General features: G+C 39.7%; 1 protein-coding gene across 1 annotated transcript in view; it reads right to left on the bottom strand.

The window, feature by feature from the left end:
• Positions 1-26,880, bottom strand: part of LOC122807260 (plexin-A1-like) — a 2,134,283-nt gene that overhangs the window by 1,001,615 nt on the left and 1,105,788 nt on the right. The window contains exon 6 of the mRNA XM_044078363.1: positions 17,628-17,751. Within this exon, the coding sequence (XP_043934298.1) occupies positions 17,628-17,751 (124 nt within the window). The remainder of the gene's footprint in view (positions 1-17,627; positions 17,752-26,880) is intronic.

Below are 26,880 nucleotides of genomic sequence, written 5' to 3'. Positions count from 1 at the left end.
AACACTCGCATTCTCTCAATTTTTTTTTTTTTTTTTAATAATTTGTCTTCCCATGAAATGTAGCAATGTACAGCTTCTACCCAGGGTACCACAGGCATGCGTGAGTAATGTCCGGACTGCACATGGGAAGCTCAATGAGACAGGTTTTGAGTGCCTGGAAGACAGCCTGCCTACTTACGATTACTAGCTACCAATGGCGCACTCCTTGGTAAAGATGTGCAGATGGCAGTAGAACAGCGGGATATCAAGCTGGTTTGTGGAGTAAACAAATCTCCAAGCAAGGCAAGCACAGGAATGTGACATAGGTGTGCTGACAACAGTGCAAAAAAGACATATGTCTATCAGAATACAGGGAGGGTAGCTGTAAGATGGTGCCCTTCAGTAATACCCAACACTCCTCTACACCACACAAACCCATAGATGACAAGGGTTAAACTGCTGGTAGATGAACTTAGCTGATGAAGGGGATACAACAGTGACAGCAGATATGATTAGCTAAGTGAGACTTTTGTTGACCCTTGGAAATCAACAAGATGACAGGAAAACGTAACAGGAAAAAGTAAAAGCAAAACTATTGAGCAAAATATGGTCTACATCAGCAAATTGAAGCTGGCTATGTTTACCCTCTGAACTTCTTCCCCACCAAATAAACTTGTCATGCTAAGGCTTTTAATCTATTTCTGAGCAGCATAAAATGATTTTCACTTAACATTTTCAGGAGCAAAAACATTTTAATAAAACTGACTTTTTCCCAATGACAATCCCTGCTTTGAGCAGGCTTTACAATAACATAAGTCCGAGGTGGCACTTTATAATGCTTTTCTTTTCAATATGATGCCTATAAGATTTGTTGTCTTCAGGCGTAAAACAGTGCAAGATCAGCCTGTGTTTTCTGCAGGATTAGTAATCATTTCAAAAATGCTTGACTTTTGTTCCTTAATAAAAATGTTAGCTCTTCGCTTAGCAACCTAACTAGTATTCCTCAGACAACTTAAAATGCATGATGTTTATGTCAACAATACCAGAATGATAAATATGGAATACTCTTCTCAGGAGAAAAGGTGATTTACATGAAGCTTAAATGGCCAAATCATGCTTTTTTTTTTTTTTTTTTTTTAAATGTTAAGAAAGGGTCACTCAAGGGAAATTTCTCTTCAGCTTTGATATACAGCAATCCCAGAGTTGCGGGCTATCGGATAGAAATAGGGTGAGTAAGGCATTCTGCAAGAAAATAAAGATTAAAAACTTACTGCAACTTTGTGAAATGTATTTTCAAACTTTTTTTTCCTCAAGCAAAAGTGAATCGAAAAATTTTTTTTTTTTCCAGAACAACCTACAACCCACTTTTTCAGCTATGCCATTTAAAATTCTTAGGAAAACATGTCCTACAAATCAGACTCTCAAGGATGTTTAGTTCTCTACTCTATGAAACCCACCAAATACTCTTATGGCACGTAATAAAACAGTGACATCACCAGAAGGATATTTGTAATACAGTTCTACTAATAATCTAAACACTTTCTTAATGCACAACTCAGGTGTTGTCATCCTGCTTAATCATTTGCTCTACGCTGAAATTTATCAAGATACAAGTTTATAAATCACTAGCGTCAGCATGGTCCAACATAGTCTATCTTGCAGAACACTAAATGCTTGATGCACCATTTTAATCTGTCTACTGGTGACTTAATGCATGACGACAACCTCTTTGTTGTGAACATTTCACCTCAGAAAAGTATAAACTTTGAACACTCTATGCCTAAAAATATTCCACATGGCTTTTAAAAACTATACTGAGTCTTAAAAATGCAGCTATACCAGGAGAGAGCCAAATCAGCTCTGCGGCATACAAGGATGAGGTCCTGACTATGAACAAGCCGACCCAGTTTCAGCAAGCAGGTCTGGGCATTGGAAGAGCTGGCTGAGGTGAGACGGGCAAGGTGAAGCCTGCTAGATGGGGATATTCCTGGGTGCAGACTCATGTTAAAATCCCTGATAGACTGAGGATTCCCACAAGCATTCTGCCTTCAAGGGGGATTCTTTTTATGAAACATCTGAAGCAAAACTGAGACAACCTCCCCTTGTCTACACCCACTGTATATTACACCTGGGATGCTATGGACATGTGTAATGGGAACGGGTAAGGTTCAGAGAGACCTTCTCACAGACATCCCATCACAGTAATAGCACTACTTCCTCTGCACCCCCCCCCCCACCCCCCCGGCAGAACTAATTGGCCAGTAGAGTTCTTACCTACTAGGAAATCATTAAGCCAACTGGGACAGCTAAATTTAACTGTGCATTAACAGCAACCTGCACATTGTCAACTTGGAGCTTCTCTTTCCAGTTCTACTCAGAAAATGGGCTATGCCTAGAGATCACTCCCAATCAGCAAAAAATAAAATACATTAACATTTATTTTCCCTGACATACCCATAAAAAGGGGCTAAGACCAGAAGAAAAACAACAAAAATACATAAAATAGTATTTCAGAATTAAATTTATCTGACACAGGCAGTATAAATCTTTCCAAGTGGTTAGAACTGCTTTAGAATAAGACAATGTCTAACAGAACAGGCTGTTGTGCTGAAATCTCTTCATTTCAAGAAAATATTCAAATTAACAAGGGCTACAAAATTAAAAATACACATGGAAGAAACAGGACATATATAATGAACACAACTATAATTAAAATATGAAAAAAAAATATGCAAACAGAAACAATCAAAAGAAAGCTATTTGTTTCAATAAACATTAACACTGTTTATACAGATTTCATTTTGGACTGCGGTGGTGGTGCTGCTGTAGCGTTGTCGCCTCACAGTTCGATTCTCAGTTAGAGCGTCTTCTGTGTGGCGACATTCATTAGCGGACCGGAGTTCCGCTGTGGCGACCCCTAACCGGGAAAAGCCAAAAGACACAAACAAATACAGATTTCATTTTGGAGACCATATTTCTGCAAAAGTCTAAAATAAAACTCATCCTAGTGAGCTTCAAGCATTTTGTTACAAAAGACAAACTAACAGATAAACAATCGTGACTAAGTTTGAGGTACAGACAGTAAGCTGCAATATTTAACTGCTGCCACAATTTGCTATAAACACACACACATTGCTATATGGCTCAAGTGCAGTTACTAAATAACTCTGCATACCTCTCAACTGTCCACACTGTTTTCCCATATTTTTGGTCTGCTCTTCATAAAATTTGTGGTTTTATTGCAAATCAGTAAATAATGACAACCATTTGGATTTCAGAGCTCATATCCTTCAGAAAATGCATGCTAATTCTAGTATCCTTCAACATTTATAAGAGCAATATTTAATATCTGTCCCTATTTTTAGGCCTTTGCCCCCTCCATTATTTTTGGCTTTATCTAGATTTTTTGTGCTAAGAGTTTGACAGGTATGTAACTCAGTCATGACGCTGCAGCTCAGTTCACACTTTTGAAGGTGTTTTATCAGCACCTTAGTGTTTTTTTCTTTGGTCACTGAATATTGAAAGACAGTCTGTTTCTGTTGGGGACTCACGATACATAAAGGAAAACATGTTAACGCAGACAGTAAAGCAGTAAAAATGATTTTAAAAATTCCTTAAGGACAGAATCTGTTCATTTTTTTTTCCTTTTGCTGTTTTTTTGCCCCATCTACCTGCCAATCATCAACTCCTTCCTGACCAACAGACTCATTCATTTCCCATCATCAGGGTGACAGTCGTCCAAGAGAGGTCTTCATGCATTCAGCCATCAGAGGTGGTTCATTATTTTTACTTGCCAGTCCTAACTCCCATATACACTCAGTCAAGTACCAGGCAGGGAATAATGCAACTGACTGCAGAAGAAGTCTACTCACTTCTGCAAGTGCCATTTCCTCCAAAGAGCAACTTTTTAGAAATCTTAATTTGTCTTGAACAGAAGCTACATTACCGCCTATCTTACAGTATTGGTTTCCAAAACTGGTGTAGAGATTCATAACATAAATTCAGTAACCTAGTATTAGCTTTGGGGTAAATATTTTCATCCTTAGACACTATTTGCTTTCATTAGCTGACTCATTATTTAAAAATCCAAGGTAAGATGCACTCTCTTTTGATGAATGGTTTTAAAATAGATTTAATACTCAGTTTTCAAGTTGTGCAAGAACAGCTTTGAAAAGCAACCCATTTAGCATTAGATTGCCAACTGGTTTATGGTTATTCACTAGCAACAGACTACACATTCCCATGTAATTAGTGTTGTGTGTGGCAATAGAAAAAAAATACTCTGGTTAGGGAACAGTATTTAGTGATATGTGGAATTAATTCAATTTTGCTGGCATCAGAGCAAAACTGGAAACCAAAAACAGGATGCTTGCTTTATCTTATTAAGTGCAAGTTCCCTCCTTTTAAGGTTTGTTCTCAGTGTCAACCTTTTATGAAAAAAGTACCTGCATTTCAATCAACATATGAATCTCACTTATGCAAAGAAATTGACAAAAGGGGTCACCACTTTATGTGAAGGTGTGTTCACTGCAGAAGTGTCTACATGCACCAAACATATAAGTAGATACAAGTCCGAGCCACAATGAGGCCTGCACTGAAAATATTTCTGAAGAAAGGCACACTCAGTTTCCCCACTAGTGTAGATAAATAATTCACTTTGGTTTTGAGCAAACATTTCTATTATGTAACTTTTAGAATAAACTGCATCACTTTGACAGAAGGGTCAGACACAAATTACTAAACAGCATATATGTAATGCTAAGTGTATGTCATCTGTGCAAAGTTTCTAATGCAACACGCTGTGTCCTACAGACACTGGTGTGACTAGTCATTCAAGTTTAAAGATGAACTATTACTATGTGCATTCAATGCAAGTAGGAACATTAATAGCCTGGCAATGCATATGCCATGCAGTACTGAGTAAAATATAATTACTACCTACTAAAATTCAATACTTGAATAAACAAAACTGATGAGAGAAAGGTGTGGAAGATTGTATTTTGAAAGGGAACCATCCAAAATAAACAAGACATATTCCTAATATTATCAAGTTGATATGTAGGACCCATTTAGTAAGTCCTACAGCTGTGTTCTGTATTTTCCTCAATTAGAATTTCAAACGTGTCTTTTGGGAAAATCCCACACTTGGAGTGGCTATGTACTTATGACAAAGTTCACTCATTCCTTGTACCACATGTTCTCTCCCTGGCACTTTTCTGTAAACCTGGGGGGAAAAAAAGATTTTGTCTTTTGTTAGAGAGCACGTGCCTGCAGATCATGAAAGAAAATGAAGATTTGGCTCTTAATTGTCTAGTAAGTAATATAAACGTATATACATGACAATGCAGATGGAACTCCAGCAGTAAATACTGGAGGTAAAACATCAGCCTACTCAGAATGGGACGGAAGAAGGGCATTTTATTTCAACCCTCCCACCAGGACAAAGCCCGATAGGTCCTCCATCTGCAGCTAATCTTCCCATTCATTCCACAGTCGAGGAAGCAGGGAATTTCCATGGTTTGTCAAGAGCTCTATGGCTCACTCGCTCCTGTCCATGAATCCCTCCATGAGCTCATCTGCTCATTGCAAGAAATGGGTATAGTAAGGAGTGGGCTATTTTGCTGGTCCTACTTGGAAGTCTAGACTCTCCCCCTGGAGGACCACCCCCCTCACCTGCTGCAACTTTTCCAAGTTCCACTACAGCTGCCCTCCAAGGGGAAGCATGCCTTTACATGATAAAATTCCCCTTCTCGCTGTGTGGCTTAAACTATTGGCAATGTGGGCTTCATAATCTCAGTCTTTATTAGTTGGGCAACTAGTTCTCCTGCTAGGTGCCACCTAGATGGTGAGGTAGTTCCATCTCTTCCCAATGGGCAAATCGGAGGCAGCCATTCACTCTCATCCCCCCAAGCAGCTTCTATAAGAGCTTAAGATACTATTCACACTTGGATCACCTGTGAAATAGGCAGTGCTTTATCTCTCCATCATGAGATGGCTGGAACAACATTCTTGACTCCCAAAAGAAGGATTTTTTACTCCCTCGCATATCAACTGATACAGTAAGAAGATATGTGCTACAAATAACTTTGAATGTCCTCCTTGATCGGTCCTGTACAGCTCGGCTGAAACTTAAGCAACAACCAGCAGGCTGCTAGCAGACAGAAAAAGAATTGTACAAGGGGAAAGAAAGCTCAAAGCTGAAACCAAAAGTATTAAAATGCCTAAAGAAGGCAGCTCCTGGAGTCAGTGTCAAAACAAAAATGCTGGTAAAAGTACAGACAGATGACTATGTGACCTTCCTACAAGTGACTGCAATGGAAACACCCTGATGAAGCAGTCGGTTCCAACAGTAGACTGGGCTTTGACCACAGCATTTGGCAGTAGTGAGGTATTTACCTGATGGTTAGAAACATCACTTGACTTGGCAAGTCTATGTTTTTGCAACTGACTGTCCCTCTGTTTGGATAAAAAGGAGATGTACAAATCTGGTTCATTTTAACCAAATGTGTTTATACAGCCCAGTAATATATCAGGAAAAAGCAAATACCTCTTCAGGCAGAAGGAACCTTACTCCCCAGGTTATGTCACTGCAAAGTAACAGAAAGCAGAATGAACAAATTCAGGGACATCACACAAACCACTTTCAAGAGGATACCATGGACCTGAAGTGAGAAACCAATCTCAGTGGAACAAAAAAGTCTAAACCTATACAATCCCAGACAAAAATGTAATGACTGCACAAACTGGCAAAGGTTTACAGACCATCACCATACAAGTTAATCCAAAATGGCTAGTAACAATTTCCAGGATGTTTTTGTCCCCTTCTTGCCAGAAAAACAGAAGGTTAACCTGAGTAATTGCCCCTTCTAACTCAATGATGTCTTTCATGTTGGTATACCAGTACAACAGTGTGTCTTGTAGGACCATAAACAAACTTCTTGAGGTTTAACGATCGTCCTGAACATCTCATCTCAGGAGGGGGTAAGACAGACATCACATGCAAGTAGCATATCTTGCCAAAATAGAGACCTAATGTCCTTGGAAATAGACAAACTTAAGCCAAAATGAGATGAAGACATTCTGGCATACATAACAGTGAATCTTTGGAAAGTCCTTTTCTGCAAAGTTAGTCAAACTCACGAATCATAACACTTGCTTTGGTTGTTATACCTTTTGGAGTTTAATAGCATATATCCACTCAGTGTAAATGCACTTTTGCTCAACATAATTAACTTCCTCAAATGCATCATTATCCTACTGGCTTTGAATCTCACCCAGTTTTGCTGATTCAAATGATATACCCACAGTCAGGAGTACATTGGGTCCTTGTGTAAATCAGAGGGTTGAATTTGATCTGGTCCTGGTTCAACGTGGATATTTTTTCCATGTGGCATATCAAAAGCCTCTTTTTAGACTACAATATATCACCATCACCATCAACCACCTTTTTCCAATTTTTCTACATGGGGTCAGGATGTCATGTTAATTGTTGCCATCTCTCTCGATTCAATGCCACACACCTGCCTGCCTTCGACACTCATGCCTGACTGTCGCAGATCTTCTCTCATACAATCCATCCACCTCTTTGCAGGACACCCTTCTTTTCTCTTTCATTTATCTTGTCTGTTCCAAATCATATTCACCAGATTGTCTTCTGCTTTTCTGAACACATGCTCTAACCACCATACTCTGTTCTCTGATATTTTCTGCAATTGCAGATACTTTGGCTTCTGCTCTTATGTCCTCATTTCTTCATCTATCCCACAGTGTGCATCCTACCACTATCTCAGGCACTTCATTGCCATCACCTCTAGTTTTCTCATCTGTTCTGCCTTTACTGCTCAGGTTTCTGAACCATACAGTAGTACTGGTCAGACCACTGTTTTGTACACCTTACTTTTCAGCTTCTTTTGGCATTTTTCTGTCAAACACTACACCTGACACTATGCCATTTGGCTGCAGCCCCTCTGATTCTAGCTTTGACCTCTTCATTCAGACTTCCTTCTCTTTAACCATCCCTCCCAGATACTTGAAGCTATTAACCTGTTCCACTATCCTCCCTTCTAGCTCAGTTCTTAACTTCCTCTGATTTCTCCAATTTGCTGCCATTACCACTGTCTTACCTGTACTTGGTTTCATCCCATGTGCCTTCAGTTTTGATTTCTATTCTCCTATCCTTTGCTGAAGTTCTTGCTCAGTCTGACTCAAATGCCACATTGCCTGCATAGAGCAACCTTGTGGATCTGTCCCCTCCAGTCTTTGCTAGTGTAGTGCCAGTTGAACAGCAGTGGGCTCAGAGCTGAACCCTGGTGTGTGGCTACTCCCACTGGGAATCCCTCTGTGAGACCGAACACTGTTCGTACTTGAGTCACTGGGTCCTTGTACATAGCCTACTCTAATCCCACCAATGCTTCTGGGACTTTGAATCACAGCAATACTGCCCAAACCAGCTTTCTTGGGATTTGGTCATATGCTTTCTCCAAGTCTAAGAATGCCTAGTTGGACTCTTTCCTCATCTCTAGCTTCTTCTCAACTGTCTCACTGCAAATATTGGGTCAGCTGTGCTGCATCTTGAGCTAAATCCAAACTGCTTACCTCCCATCTTACTTTCTACTACTCTGCATATTCGTTTATCAATCACCCTCTCCAGAATTTTCATGCAATGTGACAGGTGTTTTATACCTCTGTCCTCTCCACAGTTGTGGATGTCCCCTTTGTTCTTGCACACTAGCATTAGTATGCTTATTTTCCAGTCACTTGGGATCTGCCTTTCTTTCCATACTGCTATAAGTACCCTCAGGAGTCATTTCTCCCCATCTCACCCTGAATCTTTATCATATCTGCTGTGACCTTACCTTAGCCTGCTGATTTCTCTGACTTCATTTTCCTTGGTGGAATTCTTACTTCTTCTAAGGTGGGCTTCTCTTCTTCTCTCATTGTACATTGTTCCTGGGGCAGTATAGCATCTGTGATGCTTTCTTCATTTAGAAGCTGCCACTGATGCCATGTTCTTTGTTACGGCAACTCCTTTTTTGCTTCTTTGTCAGCCAACCAGTATTTCTTCCTAGCCTGGTCCATTCCTTGCAATCTCACACTTTTTCCTTCACTTTTTTTTCTTTCTTTCTTTTGATGACTTCCTGGACTTCTGCATTCCACAACCAGCTTTGTTTATGTACCTTACTTCCACACCTGGCTCAGCCACATATCTGTTCTGTAGTCCTCACACATGCTGTTTTAAGGCACTGCCATTCTTCAACTGCACCTATCTCCTCCACTTCTTGGGGTGCTAGAGCCCTGAGTATTTCCTCTCCAGTCAGCTTCCAGGTCTTCAGCCTGGTACCACCTTCTTTGACCATTGCTTGCATCTGACTGTGGTAACCAGTGGTCTGTACTGTGGGCCAACTGTTTCACTGGGGATGACTTTGCAGTCACTGATTCTACTCCACTGTCCTTTCCTTACTAAGAGGAATTCCACCTGAGTTGCATGTTGGCCACCCTTCTATGTGATCTTTTGACTTTCTCTTTCTGAACCATGTGTTGGCTACTATTAAGCTATTTGCCAGACAGAAGTCTTGAATGACTTCTCCTCCTTTATTCATTTTGCCCCACCCATGTGGACCCAGGCAATGCTCATATCCTATTCTGCCTGTCCCTATATGTGCGTTCAAGTCACCCGTTGTCAACAACAATTCATGTTGCCCTGCATTACCTAGTAGGTCCTGCAATTGCTGCAGGAATGCACTCTCACTATCACAACCTAAAATACCTAGACTGCAACAGTCTAAAATATATAGCCTGCAATATATATTTGTACTTTTTATGATGCATATAGCCTAGATCCTGACCATGCAATACAGTTTTGTGCGCAGATCTGCCACCTCAATCAGGAAGTGCCTTTCAGCTTATATCAAGATTAAATTTGTAGATAACCATCAAAATGATTAATGCAGAATTTAAAGAGGCACATGTATTACATTGTTTGACAAGTAAGGGGAGATTGTTCCACAGGTAGGTTCCTAACTCAAAGAACCCCTATTTCTCCATGAGGTCTTTTTTATGTTGCAATGAAGGCTGATGTCTGTGGAATGAGTGATTTTAATATTACTAGTATTTCTGAGGTGGAGGAGGTTTAGTAGGGCAGGATCTTCCTTACAGGAGAACACAAGATGGAGATCACCACACAGGCGCTGGCATGACGTACAGAAAAACGAGAGAAAGTTTTCATCTGTCAGGTTGTCTAAGGGAATTTAGTTCATTGACCTTTTTAGTTAGAAAAGGGTTGAGGTCTTTCTAGTTAGGCAAGATTTTGAAAAAGTACATTCTAAACAGGGCAATGATATTGCTGGCCTGATGACAGAAGAACAGAGAAGAATTACGATATTGTGTACCTGAAGAATATTATCTTTGCTAATTAAAACAGGCAAGTTAGAACAAGTCAAAACTTAGAACATAACGGTCATAGTTCATTGCTGATGAAGGTATCTAGTTCTGTAATGACTGCAATGACCTTAACTGGGGTGTTTTTAATGTAGTAATCAGCAGACAGACTTGCTTCCCAAAGGCAACTATACTACATTTTTAATGTTAAGCTGAAGGTCATGTTGGTTCACCAGCTCTTGGTTCTGGCATGCCTCTCTGAGGATATGACTGTCGGGGGGGGGGGGGGGCATTAATAGCACTTAGGTTTGCCCAGTATGTTAAACTAAGGCATAACACTAGTGTAACACCAACTCTCACTTTGTGCACTTGATCAGACAGACCATTTGCATCTCAAAGGGTATTTATGTTGAGACTACAGGCTCTCAAAATACTGGTATGAGGAATCCTACCAAAGGCTTTAGATAAGTCCAGACAGACAGTATGGACTTGATACGCGTTACATTTTCAAAGAAATGAACTAGATCAAGAAGGAAGGATCAACCACTCACAGAGCTGAACTGATGAAGTCAAGGGTCTGTAGGTCCCAAATTTCATTTAAGAGGATGATCCAGACAGTTTTATGTATTTAAAGATGTACTTTATGTATTTAAAGATGATGATGGTAAGGCTAATACGGTGACAGTTGGTAAGGTCTTTGGTGGAGTCACCCTAGTGGAGTGACATAGCCCTGTGGAGAGAATAAGGCTGAAAAAGATCCAGGAGGGTTTCTGTGATGTTGTACATTGTACTAATGACAAGACAGCATAATATGTAGTTTTAAATAAAGTTTGTAGAATCTGGTCAATAACGATTTTAGGGGAAGGGGAGTTCAGTAATTCAAGGAGAGAATGCCTCTGCATTACAAATGCACCCCATGTTCCTTGCACTGCCAATATCCTAATTAACTGGCTGAGGCCTGGGACCACTAGGCTTACCTGAGACAGCAGTCTGAAATCACTCTGGTCAGAGATTACTGGAATTTGGGGACAAAACCTAGCCTCCTGAAACATTTTATAAGGTCCTGCAAAGACTACCACAGTTGGGGAAGGTCCATTGTGAGGTCCTTTGCCTTCTGAAGAGCCCACGGAGTGATCTCATGACAGGGTCTGTAACTCCATCCCAGGAAATCAAATACTAGTGTGTGTGGTATAAGCTTGAGTCATGCTGCAGGATTTCATCCATAGGGATGTCAGTCTGATATCCACCTGAAGCATACCACTAACACTCTCAGTTCTGAGCAAGTACTAGCATTTTTTTCCCCTTTTTGCGGGGGGGGGGGGGGACGTTCTCCCTCCCTCTCTTCCTCTGAGTGTCTAAGGGCAAAGACAGAAAAGAAAAGATGTCTTTTTTTTTTCCTTTGGGGGGGGGGCATTCTCCCTCCCTCTCTTCCCCTGAGTATCTAAGGGCAAAGATAGAAAAGAATCGAACCGGAGAACCTCTTGCTGTGAGGCGACAATGCTAACCCACTGCACCACCGCTGTGTCAATGTTGTTTGCTCTTCATTTATATAAATGTAAGCTTATCTATATCACACGTGATAATTTAATAAAGATGGTTATTGGGAAAAAAAAAAAAAAACAATTAGTCACAGCAGGCTAGAAAAGATAGGGAAAAAGAGACTGGAAAAGTAATTTACACGAGAACAATCGAAGGACACATGAACGGATTCCAAGTATGCAACAAAATCCAGAATGTTTAGGATCTTTGCTTAGAAGTGTTTGCATAGGTATTTTTTTACTCCTAGCAGACTTCAAGGCTTCAAGGAATCCTTCCTCAGGTAGATAGTAAAAGCTGGAGGTGTGACGGGGAATAAAGAGGTATCTGAGAACATATGTTTTGGGAGTGTAATGAGCTGGCACATTTTAAAAATTTCCTTCCGAGTACTCTGTTAGAAGCATAGTTGTGACTAAAAATGATTCTTTTTTTAAGTTGGAACACATGATCTGAATTGCCTAGACATAGTACTTACTAAGTTTAACTCTGTTGGCTAAGAAGACAATTTCTAGAAAATGGAAATCCAAGTCTAAACCAACTGTATTTAAATACTGATTATAAAAGAGATAAGAATTGGAAGGACAATCTTCAGAAAAGAGAAGGAGCATATCACATAGAAAAATAGAAACTTGGAAACAATGTTTATGAGGCGGAAGGGAAGTGAGGTTTAAGGGAAGGCATGAATTCAGCAATTTAAGTAATGTTGGACTGATGAAAGTTACGAGTTAAGAAAAGATATGGGCTGCATCATGTATATAAATTGAAAAAAATGTTAGTATAGTTTGTTTTCTTTTCTGTTAATCTATGTTTGCCTGTCTTAAATGCTAATTTAATAAAGGTGTTACCAAAAAAATAAATAAATAAATAAATAAAAAAGGAATCACAACCAGCCCCAGGCTAAACTGGAGCAAGACGGGGGCGTTTGGGTTTAGGAGACTGCTGGTATACTCAGTGCAGATGTGGGGAACTGGGGGGCTGGGTTGGAATTAATGACATACAAGGGGACCAAAAAACATTAAAAAAATATAAATGTCTTGTTTTTAAAGCATCCTGCAGAAAGCTCAGAGATATTCTGATCAAAATCATGGTCTTTCGTGTTTTAAATCTAGAGCTACCTACAATAACTATTTAGTTTGAAAATGAAGTGAGCTATCTTGCCTCTCTGACTTCTTCAGGTAATTTGATCCATAGTTATGCAGTCTGAACAAAGATGGTATTCTCATTAAATAACTCTGCTTTGTTAATACTTAATTGTAAATTGCTGTTACAGGTTTTTAATGCCACAATTTATAAATGCCAAATTTAAAGATGCAGCAAATGAGTCACTGCATGTTGTGATCAGTGCATCCTGTTTCAAGAACTGTTAATAAATGGTCTGAAAACAAGAACTCTGGAGGATTATTTCTACTTATATTGCTCTTTATATTGGCAGGAATTTTTATTTTATCTGTATCTTTATTACAGCTTTCACGGTGGTGCTCGTTGATTTTCTCTTCCCATTTTGAAACTATGATAAAGTGTCTCAAACGTCAACAACAATCTGATCTTAGGCAAGAGTGAAGGTAAGAAGTGCCAGGGATCATCCTATCATAGTTTGTCTTGTCTGTCTTGGATCAATTCTTAGGAGGGTCCAAGCTCGATTGATTCATCCCCTAAACCACCTGTGTAGGTTATGTAATGTTAGCTAGTTTAACCTGTATCAGACCAAATACAGTTGCAATGCTGCTGCACACTTGGCATTTGACAATTTACTAACAGCAGAATGTGCTTGCAAGTAAAAAAAAATGCCACAGTTTGTATCCTTTACTAAATAGATGCATCTAACGCACCTGGAAAATCATTGGCAACACTATTTCTGCTTTTTCCTGTTCATTTACTTTAAAGTACAGCAATCTGCTTAAAGGAAATAAAGGAATACTCTCATTTCCTGGCTACAGGATGTACTTCTGCATTATAAACCTTGTTCAGTTCACATACATGTTATATCAATCAAGAAACTTTTCTAGAAACCTTAGCAGATCCAACTGCAGAATCATTTTGCAGATGTTAAAAAATCAATGTAGTGTAAAACAGATAGGAAAATACACACACACACACACACACACACATGTAGGCTACTAAAAAACTGTCAAACCCCATGTCAAAGAGGAATATAACTGGCCCTTCTCTTCCAAGTATTACAGAACAGAATATGTTCTTATTATAAAGAGCTTGGCATTCATTTTTAAATTTAAATTAATTACTGTAGTAAATGAGTTGGTCCTTCTCTATCCCTTTTCAGTCATGACTCAGTTAAAAAGTGCAAGTGTAAATACAATTTTTATCCAGATAATTTAGTGCAACCAAAACAATAAGCATGCTTTTTTTTTTTTTTTTGGGAGGTAGAATAAAACATGACACATGAGTGACTATCAGAGAAAACATATGCAAACATGGGAAATACAGCAGACTCCACAAAGACAGCAACCAGAGGTAAGAATTGAACTTCAGACCTGGAGCACTGACCTAGAAACTTTAATTAAATAAAGCTTCCTGATCTTTGCTGCAAATACCAAGTTTGGAGAAAGCTTTACTGTTACAATGGATTCATGTTTCCCAATACGTCTATTGGTCTTTTCAGACTACAATCTTTTTAATTTCCTCATATTTCACAAACATGCCAACAGATAAGTGAATTAGGCAACAAGCTGATTTCTTTCCTTTTTTTACTGTATTTATTTTTTTATTTTCTTTCCTAAAATCTTTTTGCCTTTGTTGTACCTAACCATAAAGACTTGCATAATGTGTTTTAAACCTATTTGCTCTCTTGTGCTGGATATCCCTAGTGTACGGCACAGCTGACCAGAGGGGGTGTCATTCAAGCAGTCATGGAGGTGTTTTATGCCCTTACTGCTATTCCCACCAATGATGGCATTCCTATTAGGCCCTAGCCTGCCCCCTAGTGTGTAAAATGAGTACCATCATTGCCATAAGGTGCTCAAAACCTTCCCTTTGCTTGTGTGTGTGTTTCCATCTACAAGGGACACCATCACCAGTTTGGGATTGCCATACCACATCCCTGATCCTTTCCATTTTGGTAGTGGGAAGCCTCCGTTTCCATGATGACAGACTGCTGACTGGAACTACAGCTCCCTCATCTCAGGGCGGCTGAGACAACACCAGACACTCACTCTCTCATTCTCCTAAATGAATCTTCCAGCACCTAAGCAGACAGTCAAACAGGGGGATGTCTGGGTCATAGTGAGGACTTTATCCTTTCTAGGTCACTGATACAAGCTCATATGCTCTTTCATAACTTCTCAGAATTCAGAACTTGACTGTCTCATTCTCAAAGTAATAAGCATAGTTACTACTTACTGAAGGAGTATAACACCACAAAATAAATTCAACAGTAAACAGAACAGAAACAAAAAAATATAACAATCAGTGTCACAATTCCAAATTAGCAGTCTCACTGTTTATATTTGTGGTCAAACATATCGAATGAAATATGTCATAAATGTTTAAACCTATCCAAACAAATTTAGGTAAGACTTACTTTTTTATGAGAGACCTGCAACAGCAGTCTACTAACCTCTCCTGAATGACGAGTCTCTACAATGGAATAACTACAGTCTCCCACAAAAAGGATTCTCTAAACTGATCCAAGAGAATTAAAATGTAGGATAACTCTCTAAAAAGGAGTTTGTTTGAGTAGCTAGCATCATTGAAGCACAAACAGAAATCAATCTTGGATTAGTAACCCAGCTTGCAGCAAGCTTTCCTGAAACAATGCTGCTCCAAAGGAAGAATATGGCATAACAACAAGGGAAGTGATGCTGTAACCCCAGAGGCAAAATGGGTATTCACAGCTATTTACTGAACCCCAAAAATCAATGATTCATAAACCAAAACTAGTCAACTTCCAAGCTTATAAAGTTCAACAAAAAGTACAAAAAAGTCCTCCCTGGAACACCCTCTCTCTCTCTCTTTACATGTATATGTAATATTCATGAGTGTGTCTGTATACATTGCATATGTATATATGCAAATGTGTTTGTATGTGTATCCAAGATGTAAGGTTATTAACCTCAGGAGTACATGGGAAATGTGCTTTCTGCTAAAGTTATGCAATCTCATAGTTAAAAGTCAAACTTTCTGCCATGAAACAGAAGTTCATAAACTGAAATTAATAATATATTTTAATGAACAACTTTTGATATTTCTCTCTCCTAAAATCCTACCCAAAGTTTTAAAAAGGGGGTAAAAAATTGACTGTGCACAAAACTGGTTGAAAGTCTTCCTTGTACTCCCTTAGGCACAGCTGGTATTTTACACAGAAGAGGTCCAAATGGAGAGGAGACAAGTCACAAGCAAGGAAGAGTAGTGATGCTGAAACTGAACTCATCCTCAAGTTTTGGGGAGTAGCTTCACAAGGTGGACCCTGTTTTTCACAAAATCTCACCAAGACAACAATGATATATAGAGACTGTATTAATATAGCATATATCATGGACAGAAGTAGGTTAAAAATTAAAAAAGACAGCTCGGTGCACAAGACCCAGGATAAAAAAAGTGCCCAATCCTGGTAGGCACACTGGTGCCAGGACTGGAAAAGATGACAGTGTAGAATCCTCAAACTATGGAAACATTCCTACAATGGGGCCAGGCCCAGGGGGAGGATGGCCCCCTGTTGTAAAAAGTAGTAGTCGTCCACAAAAATCGTAAAAACTGAGTGGACTATTGTGGATAAGAAAGAAATTATGTACTGTTTCTAGTAGTAGGAGCAATGGGTCTTTTACAAAAGAAACTACAATCATATTTAGATATGTTACCAGTACATGTAACCCTGTACGAATTGCAGGAGTCATTACTGAGCACACTGCGGGTGCTGCGAAGAGCACTTATGGCCGACATCAAAGATTGAAACAATATTAATTTCATGAACTTTAATCGTACTTTGATTTAAGAATGGGGTCCATTCCCATCATGGTATTAGAAACCCAAAATACTTGGAGAAATTAAAATGAAGAGCAGTCAAGGCCATACTGAAAAGCTGTCTCAAAAAAAATTCTTCTAAGCAATGACAAACAGGACAACATACGTCACTATGATGGTTACAAAGTGTTTTACTCAAGATGGTAATGGAGAAACATAAGCATGAGAGAAAAAACAAACAATTCCCATCAACGGATCAGCATAAGCAAAGACAATTTCTATGGTCCAATGGTAAAAGTGTGCATGAAATAAATGGCCTCAGGATCAAGTGTTGCACTCACTCACCTTACAGATATCTAAAGTCAGTCACTACAATAGTTACTTATGGAACGATGGTGCCACAAAGTTCAAGAAATAAATAAATGAAACTGGAAAATTCAGCTGGGTAAATTAAGTATATACTTGATGAATTAAAGAAAATCAATGAAGCTTTGCTAGTTCCTAGAACTTTGTCAGAAGTCTTGTGTGTGACTTTCATTTGTTACTTATTACGCAGCACAGGGTCGCCTTCTAGTGGAGACTATCTAAAGTACACAGTCAGCATCTGCCATAGCTTCTCTGTGATGCCTGTGGCAACAACAGGAACTTCAGGTCTTTAGAATGTGAGGGGATGGGAAATGTTTCTATCAATCAGGTGTGCCCCTGGCCACAACAGAAACACACAGTGCAAACAGTTGTTGCTATGGTATGTGCCCTTTAAAGGTACACAGTCCAATGAACTCCATACAGCTCATGTAAGCAGTGGGAACAAAACTTACCTGAACCTCAGACATGGTGACAGAGATGTTCTTTGGTAATACAGACAACTGGACACACTGCTGCAATTCTGAGGCAAAGCGCTGGCGCTCATTTGCTCTCTCACATTTGTCCTTCCGAGAGCATCTGCAAAAGAAAAAGAAAAAAGATTTAGAAACATGGTCCACAATATATTTCATTCTGTTATTCAGACAGTCTTTTGAAGTTACAAACACAGTTACACCGGAAAATAACTTGCTATGCAAAACAAGAAACTTGGAACAAAGTTCAGAGCACTAGTGGACACAAGAAAGCGCACTTCCATGCACTTAAAACTGCACTTTTAACTGAAAACTGTCTTTTTAGTTCATCCTTTACAGGTTTTGCTGAGCAGCACAATCTCCATTTTTATGAATTTCATGACACTTCTAGAATTTATATTACAGATAAAAGAAAGGAAGGTGTAAAATCATTTAAGGGAACTTTGTATTATGCCATGAAGAAAATCAAAAGTACTTGGAAACGTCAGCTAGTTGAAGGCTACCCAAAAACAAATGCACATCAGTTTTTATAAGATGTAAGCACCTCCAATTGTTGCTTAAATTTCAGTGCTAACACTGAGTACAATTCAGGAGTGCACAAGGCACAGAAGAATATGCATAGCACAGGAAATCTGCTGTGCTGTAAGATTTATTTATTGCATATATTTACCAGGATAGTCCAACGTGGCAGAAAGCTCCCTGTTTTTAGAGAAGGCCTGGGGAGAAAAGCTCCAGAAAACTTCCAACAACACATAAAAAATGTAGTATGCAAGTAACCAACAAATACACAATATATAAACAAGAGCGGCATTAATTAATGGCAGCATCTTCATGTAATGAGCAATGAAACTTTTTCCAGGGAGAAAAACTCCAGAAAATACATTACATAAATAACATAGTAAACAGAAATATACAAGTAGTCAAAAAATATACATTTGAACAGAGCATCAATTATTAGCAGTATCTAAAGAGCTATGCAAGATATTTAAAGAAGTGCAGGTTGATGGATGTGGTTGTGCTGAGGTCCAGCAAAGGCCAACATAATGTGCAATAAAGTAATCTGCCAACACCCCCCCACACACACACAAGGTCATACCTTCAAACATTCTTTGAAGCAGGGCAGTACACCTAGGGGGGATGGACTAAGAAATGAAGAATCCCCTTAGATCTTCAAAAAGAATGCTCAAACAGGTCCCACCCATGAGGCCATCTTTCTGGTGGACAGCATATCGTTAAAAAAAAAATCCTAGTATCCATGCCCTCAGCATGCACCCTCTGGTGCTATTACACTGGTGTACAGTAAACTAAGGTTAAGCAACATGCTCACTACCTCTTCAAAAGCAAAGGCAATGTCAGGCCCATTTTGCAAACCCACTAAAAGGTTCAAAGATATCATAAGCACTCTTGCACATCTGAAATTAGGGAAAGAGTTTCAAACAGTGGGTCTGACTCCCTAGCACTTCATCAAAGCAAGCCATGGAAAAAGCAAACAAAGACATTGTCCTCACAGGTTTCCCATGAGGATATCCCTGGTAAAGGGTGCTCTGCTTGAACTCAAGTCCAAGCTGTAATGCTGTCACACAGCTGCAGCTCAGACACAAACATATTCCAGAAGTACAGAGAGTTCTACTGCACACCAAATATTCTTTTACAACATTAGGAGGTTGTTAGCAAGCCTTTTTTTTCAATATCTTTGAAAAAGAAAATGATGAAAAGAAATAAAACATTAGCATTTTGGAACAAGGAAAGGGAAAAAATGGCTCACAAACTACATACAGGCATGGTGCACATTTTTCGAGATAAAATAAAATTTGCTCTGAGTTAAGTAGTTAGCAGTTAAAAAAAGGAAAAGCACAAGAAGGGAAATGAGTTAACAGAAGTAAACTAGTATTCAAGTACAGTCGCTTGGAATAGTGAGCGAAGAACAGAGAATAAGGTACGCGGATACAAAAATAAATAAATAAAATAAATACATAATTATGTCACACTGTCAACATGCCTCTTCATAAACAAAGTTCAGTCACCTATAATCCCCGGAATGAGGTCTGTTTAGTTGCTGGCTTGCCTTACATGTCTAAAGCAGACTAGATGGACGGACCGTCTATTCTGCCAAGATCAACTCTCATGACGTAGGAGTGAGACAACTCCATCAATAGTATCAGCACAAACTTATCTTTATTCTATGCCTCAAAAAAAAAGAGAGAGAGGCAGAAGGAAAGGCTTAATGAAGCATCACAGATCACATTTGGAAAGAAGAACTTGTTCTTAAGAAGTCTGAACTGTGAGAATATTGTTTTTGGACATAACAGTGGCCCAAAACTCTTCTGGCACACAAAACGATTATCAGAAGCAGGGCCTCACAGATTATATTCTAGACATCTACATTAATGTCAAGCTCAAAATAATAAAAAGAATCCAGTGGGAACTGCATTCTTGCCTGGGGTGATAGGGCTCCTCTTAGAACTGCTCAATTTACTTTGTGCTGTGTCAGAAGTTTGCCTTCCACATGTGACAAAAGGTCAACAGGCTAAAGGATGCATACTCACAGCAGAGTAAGTCAGACAAAAAAAAACGAAATCCCTAGAATCGAACAATCCTGAATTACTTAGGAGAATGGATCTAGGGCATGTTCTTCATAGGAAGGGAAGTAACATCTGCATTTGACACCGTATGCCACGTTAGTATAAGGTGGAGAGAGCACAGACAACAGTTGGTAAAAGCTTTGGAACCACAAACAACATTGTCACGCTCTGGCAAGGAAGGACTAAGGCCTGGATTCCAAAGAAGCTAAGCATCAAGGTTGGCTTTTTTCCAAAAAGGGATGGAAAAAGTAGTACATTGTAATTAGTACCTTTACTTTTGCATCTTAATGCAAGAGGCCTCAGAGCCCAGGAACCAAGTTTTCCTGAGCCACCCAACAGTTGAAAGAAAAAGCCTAGGCATCTAACCTGACTTCCACCATAAGGTGCACGTCAATGGAAGGAAAAATCGTACTTGCAAATACTCCCTTTCTGCTGAAGGGAAAAGCTATGAACAATCTCCGTCTTTTTCCACTAATTCTGTCAGAGGCAGCAGAAACTGGAAATGAAAGCGTCTCTTTTTCATACCTTTTTGTTGTTCTGTGTCTGCTGAGCATTGATTTTTGTCACTTCAAATGCTTCCAGTCATCCCTCTTTACTGGAGTGATAAGTCAGTCTCATTTCATTCATCACATAAATAACCAGAAGGAATTTTCTGTTTTATAGGTTTAGGTAGTTACTAGCCATGCAGTCTAGGAGACTCTTGAGGAGAGAAGCCCAATTTCACATTTGCCTTAGAGTACACTCTGGTAAAGGAACTTATTCAGAGTTATACAGCAGGCTAATGGAGGCTTAGGGGAAACAAATGAAGCAACATATGTACTCTTAATCCTCTGCTCTAAGTGCCAGACAAAATTTACAGAGAGGAATTTGGATATGAAACTGTGAACTTCTTGGTCTACATTCAAATGATCCAGCACTAAGCTATTTTGGCACTAAATACCACCTCTGGCAGCTGATTAGTACACCTGCAACTCTGGGGACCTGCTATACCTTGCCCACACGTGTACCATCTTGCATAATCAAGGTAACCATACAAAAGCAGCATGGCATAGCCAAATGCACATTGCTGGTTCATACGTTGCATGTAGTACACCACTGTTTCCTTTGGGTGCTTTCAGTGCACTGGACCAGACTGCTTTCCTCCCCACCACAAGATGGGCAAACCAGTGTAAATGTGTTACTCTCATCTTCCCGAAAGGATCCTCCAGCACCTTGTCCTGAGATGCCTTGAACATATGACTTCATTCTTCTGCAACAAAGAGCTACCTCTAAGCAATATATTTTCCTGATTGACAGAGTCCATATGTGCCAGACTACAATAGTCAAAGACAGAACTGGCATCTTCTAGATCAATGTGAATAGCAAAGCATACGTACAGATTTGGTCTTGGGTTCAGGGTTTTCACCAGATACTCAATGTCAATGGATATGGAACATCAACAGTGACTAGTAGTCATTCCCAAAAACTGAAATATTCCTCAGCAGAAAGAGCAGACCCTCATTTGTCTTTTTATTTAGGTACATCTCAATCCAGTCAGAAGGCAGTGTTACAAAATATAGAACTTTACTCTCTGATGGTCACAGTCTGGCACACAGATGTGTTGGTACATGCTATTTTATTTTATGACACAAACAGCCTCATGAGATTTACCCATTCTTTTAAGCTTTGAATCACTTATTAGGATTTGCCTTATTTAGAAGGTTGACTATGTGAAGAAAACACAGACCATGGTTAGTTGAATAAAAAGGCTCAGCAAGTCAAGAAACACTGGCCAGGAAATAAAGTGCAAAGTAAAATGCAGCTGGTTGCAAAGATTAATCAGTTACAAACAATTAGAAGCCCACCAAAGGACATTCATTTACAGCTACATGTACAGGACTGTAATCATACCTTACTGCATCATTACAAGAAAATGAAGCTTCGTGAATCCACAAAGTCTACAGTTTTGGGAACTATAACGTTCCAGGCAAATCACCTCATGAGCTTGATCATACGTTAAAAGTTGTGGAACTATCAGAAACATGAATGGAAAAATGTGTACTAATACAGTGTTGACTGCTCCCAGCTGACAGAAACATCTAAACATAGACCAGCTACGTAGCACAAGGGCAAATTCCTAACTAGAAAAGCTGGTTTTCAGAGTGGGTGGGGTAGCAAGGAGCAGCCAACATCCTAGATGGTGAGAGAAGGGTGGCGAACCTGTCTGTAGCACTTTTAACACATGGTAGAAAACCGATAGCAAGCACACAGACAATGGATTGAGATGGGTGCTCGATCTATCAAGCACAGTTCTGTGTTGCAGCCAGATTTCAACAAATGTATGGAAGTAGCATGCATATGCCACTGGGCTGCGAAACTGGTTACAGACTGGTATGCATATGTCACTGGGCTGGGAATCTGGTTACAGATTGGCAGGCATGAAAATTAGGCTACCAAAGACAGATGAGTTAGGGATTCAAAACAAAATCTACTGGTGTTCTCTAACTATGATAGCCAGTGATTGCTGACTCTCAAATCACACCCAATGTCTTTCTGCATAAGAAAGAGTGGAGGACAAAGAGGTCAACAGAGGATAAGAGCTTAAAGGTGATGGGAAACCAGGAAGCCAAAGAGATTAAAACTGACCTAAAACCAAACCCAATGCAATACCTGTTGTAGTTGTCTTTCAGCTTTTCCAGGTTAGGGGTCGCCACAGCGGAACTCTGGTCTGCTAATGATTGGCAGTAGATTTTCACAAATGCCGAGGTGCCAGCTCAACGTTCAACCTTAAACTAAGGCACGCCCATTTACGCATGTCTTTCGAACGCCCACCCAACCGCGGGTAGGACATGCAGACTCCACAGAGAAGGCACTCCCCGCACTCCAGCAGAGAATCGAACGGGAGAACCTCTTGCTGTGAGGCAACAACGCTACCGCTGCACCACCGCGATGCAATACCTACTAAAGAATAAAAAAAGCTCTTAACAGTATAGAGGCAATCGGAAATGTCAGTGCTATAGGTTGTAAATCATATATGGCAAAAATCTAGAATGCTGATAGTTAAGCCTCTGTGAGGCTGAAGCAAGGACAGTAGGCAAAGGCTCAGGAGAAAGTGTCCTAATGTGCTGACTTGCCAAAATAACCCAAAGCGCTCAGCTCTAGAAATAAAGGTCAAAGTGATAACATTTTGTAAAGGTGTAAAACAACTGAAAAGATACACTACAAAGATCTGTAACAGTGACAGTTTTTAAGCCAACACTTCCAACAGTATCCCAAATTGGGTGTCCAAAACTGCTGAAGTCTCAAAAGAACAGACTCCACAGTGCACAGGACTCATAAAAATCATCTGGCTAAGGTAGTCTCCTCCCGTCTCACAAACATCAAGATGGAAATGACCATCCTTCATATCACACAGCTACAATGGCTTGATCAGCCTCAAAAGAATCACAATGAACTCACATCCTTTCATGTCCCAGCAAACAAGACAGCAATTAAATTTTTACTGTAGCCAAAACTGGAACAAACAAGACCATTTCATCAGACATCAACTTCTAGGAAACAAAGTACTTGGCTAATCCTACTAGCCAAGTGAACTATTTGAACAAAAGGTAAAATTATAAACAAAAGTTAGTTCTGCTCTACCCAACATGGGCTGGCTAGCTGGTGCAGAGTCAAAGTGTTCATCTGCATCATCCATGATCTGATTTGACTAGAAACTTGGCCTTTGGTGGGTCACTCAGGGGGCAAAATGTACAGCATCGACTTGCCAGCAATGTATTCTCAGAGGGTGGGGTATGAAAAGAAGCATTTTTTGGCAGAGTGTAGAGGTTAGCCTTGAATGTGAGAATAATGTCGCAGAACAAAACCATCATGGCAAAATCAGCAGCAGTGCCACTACACAGAACATAGAGAGAGGCCATACTAGAGAGCTCAGCTACACATTAATCCAAGGAGGGCAGACAGGTGTAAAAATTAGAAATCTCCACCTCCCCATATATAAAAACCATGGCAGCTTTCAGTGGTTGCAGTTCCCATCCTTTTTTAATTAACTAAGTAACCCACCTCTATTACAGGAAAGGCACATAAACTCACTGGAGTACATAGGGGTTAAGCACCCTCTGCACTAGGCCCCTAACAAAATGCTCCATTTTAGGTGACACACAACTTAAGGTAGAAATTAAAATCAGAAAACGTGGATCATATGCATACTGCAGAGTGAATTATCTGCAAACCAGTGCATGATGCTTTTATATGCAGCCTCCATGATACAGAGGGCTGGAAAGCAGGAGCCCCCCACTGTGACTAAGGCAACCTGGGATTGGATGCCAAGCCAAAAACCAAGGCTCCATCTGCTTGAGCTGGTGGTAGCTCAGGTGGATGCAAAAGATCTCATGGCACCTAGCAAAATGAGTAGGGGAAGTTCTCTGAAGCCCTGGCCAAATTTCCTGTGGTTGTATAAATACTACTGAAAAGGGTCTACACTAGCCTAGTGGGACTAACCTCATCAAAAAAGCATAGATAAACAAAATATATAGTTGTCTATAAAGCATTACAGTAACAGGCCTGCACTGGGTCACCAACCTGAGGTTGGGGGGGGGGGGGCTATCCTGACCTGCTGTACACCTTATATCCAGCTGTGGTCTGATGTACCCACAGGCAGTGTAAAAACTAAGTATGATCCAATCAGCAGAGTATGTTCTGTAGTCAACAAACACACATGCAGAAGCAAAAGACCAGTAATTAATGGAATTCTGCTAATCCAAGATGCCTAAGGGGTAAACAGGAATCAAAAGTAATACCCATGCCGGAAAAAGCTTCAAGTGCAAGCAAAAGTCTCATTTTTAAGCATAAGGTTAACTTCTGATAGGATGAATGTGGAAGGTGTAACTTTGATTTGTAGCACAACACCATAACCAATAAGTTATAATTAGCTTCTAATAAGTTTAATGGTAAATTGGTGTGAAAAACCACAAGCTATTAAGTGCTAAAGCAGAGTTTTTAATGGAGGATGGGGAATCGGGTACCTTCCATATTGTTATTCCTTTAAATTAGAACTCCCAGGATTGTTGCACCTATGGGTAAAAATAAATGAAAACAAATACAATCAGTGTAAATTTAAACTGTTGCATTTTTTGTCAGAGTACAACTGATATGTACTGTGATCATTCTAACAAAATTCTTAGATCACACAATAATATACAAAATCTCAAACTCATTTCTGTCTGCCTGCTCTACATCAAATACTAAAATAATCACAAACAGAGGAGGAAAAAAAAAATCTGAAAAACTGGCCCTGCAGCAGGAACACGTGATAGGAAGCTGCATCAGGAAGGAAGCCCTAATACAAGAAGATTCTGAAGCAGTTGCCATGTAGAAGGCACTAACCAAACGTCATTTGGGCTAGACTTGATTACAAAAGGTTCTAAGGAAATCTCAGTTGCTCGTAAAAGAGGTCATCCACCACGTCCACTACAGGAGTGTAAGACTGAATACTTGGTGGGTTACTGAAAATGAAACAGTAACCTATTATTCTTATTTTCTAATCAAGTAAGGCAAACATTTTTTTTTCTCTGCAGTAAGGTGGACATGCACAGTGTCCTCTGTATATAAAGGGGTCTAATGCCCACCATGACAAAGACGCGACTAAAGTTCAGGAAAATACAAGACCATTTAAAATGGACTTGCCATGCAACCTTACTAAATATATTGTGAAAATACCAAAATATCTGCCGTCAGATAGTGCAAGAACTGTACTGAAATGCAAAATAAGGGTCAAGCTACTTAACAGTGACTATTGTCTGTGTAGAGGCTTACAAAACAAAGGTTGTATCCATGAATGTGTGGGCATACTTTTTATTTATATTTTACAGTGGCAGACCTTAAAGAATGCAGAGTTAAGATTCTGACAATGCTGCAGCAGGATATTGATAACCTAGTTCTTGTTTCTTCAGCTTTGAAAATAGAAAGGGCCATTAAACGTTTGGCAAATTCATGCACAGCCTGGCAATGATACAATGACTGCTTTATTTCTCTAATTACATTAACAATGTGATAGTTGCAGATCTGACAACCCTGTGCAACACCACATAAAAATTGCATGATGTTACACCAATTTTGCTTTATAATAAAGGTCTATGACAAAGTTAACGAATTGGAGGCTTATCTGTCCTTCTGATTATGAAGCTTGAGCCAAAATTTTTTGCGCTTGATTACTTAACATATTGGAATTCATTAAAAATTGGAGTCAGACTTACATTTCTCAGCATTTCTTCCCAGCAAACAGATTGATCATGCTAAACAGCAGGAGGCCAGCCAAGCAATACAGACGAGCTAAAAACCTGGCTCACTTCTCACAGTGCAACTCAAGCCAAGACAGAACCACAGCTAGGGGTTCAATAAGACTCTTTGGCAGTCTAAACAGCAGCCGATTGCTTTAAAACAACTTTACCAAAAGTTCATATTCAGCCACAGATCCATTACATTGCAAAGGTATCTGCTTTTTGCATGGTTAGTGAAGGCACGTGCATTAAATAAATCTTTATTCCTGACGTATTCAATCTGTTCTGTGACTTTCCTGTCCACCCCCTATCTCCACCCCACCCCACCCCTCCAAACAAGGTCAGATTGAACTCTATTTGTGATGTAGCTGATGCCACAACAGAAACCTGTTATGT

The sequence above is a fragment of the Protopterus annectens genome, chromosome 7.part0, assembly GCF_019279795.1.
Source record: "Protopterus annectens isolate FY-2018-M chromosome 7.part0, PAN1.0, whole genome shotgun sequence".
Lineage (NCBI taxonomy): Eukaryota > Metazoa > Chordata > Ceratodontiformes > Protopteridae > Protopterus > Protopterus annectens.
The sequence above is the reverse complement of the archived record's forward strand: the minus strand, read 5'-3'. Positions and strand labels throughout refer to the sequence as shown.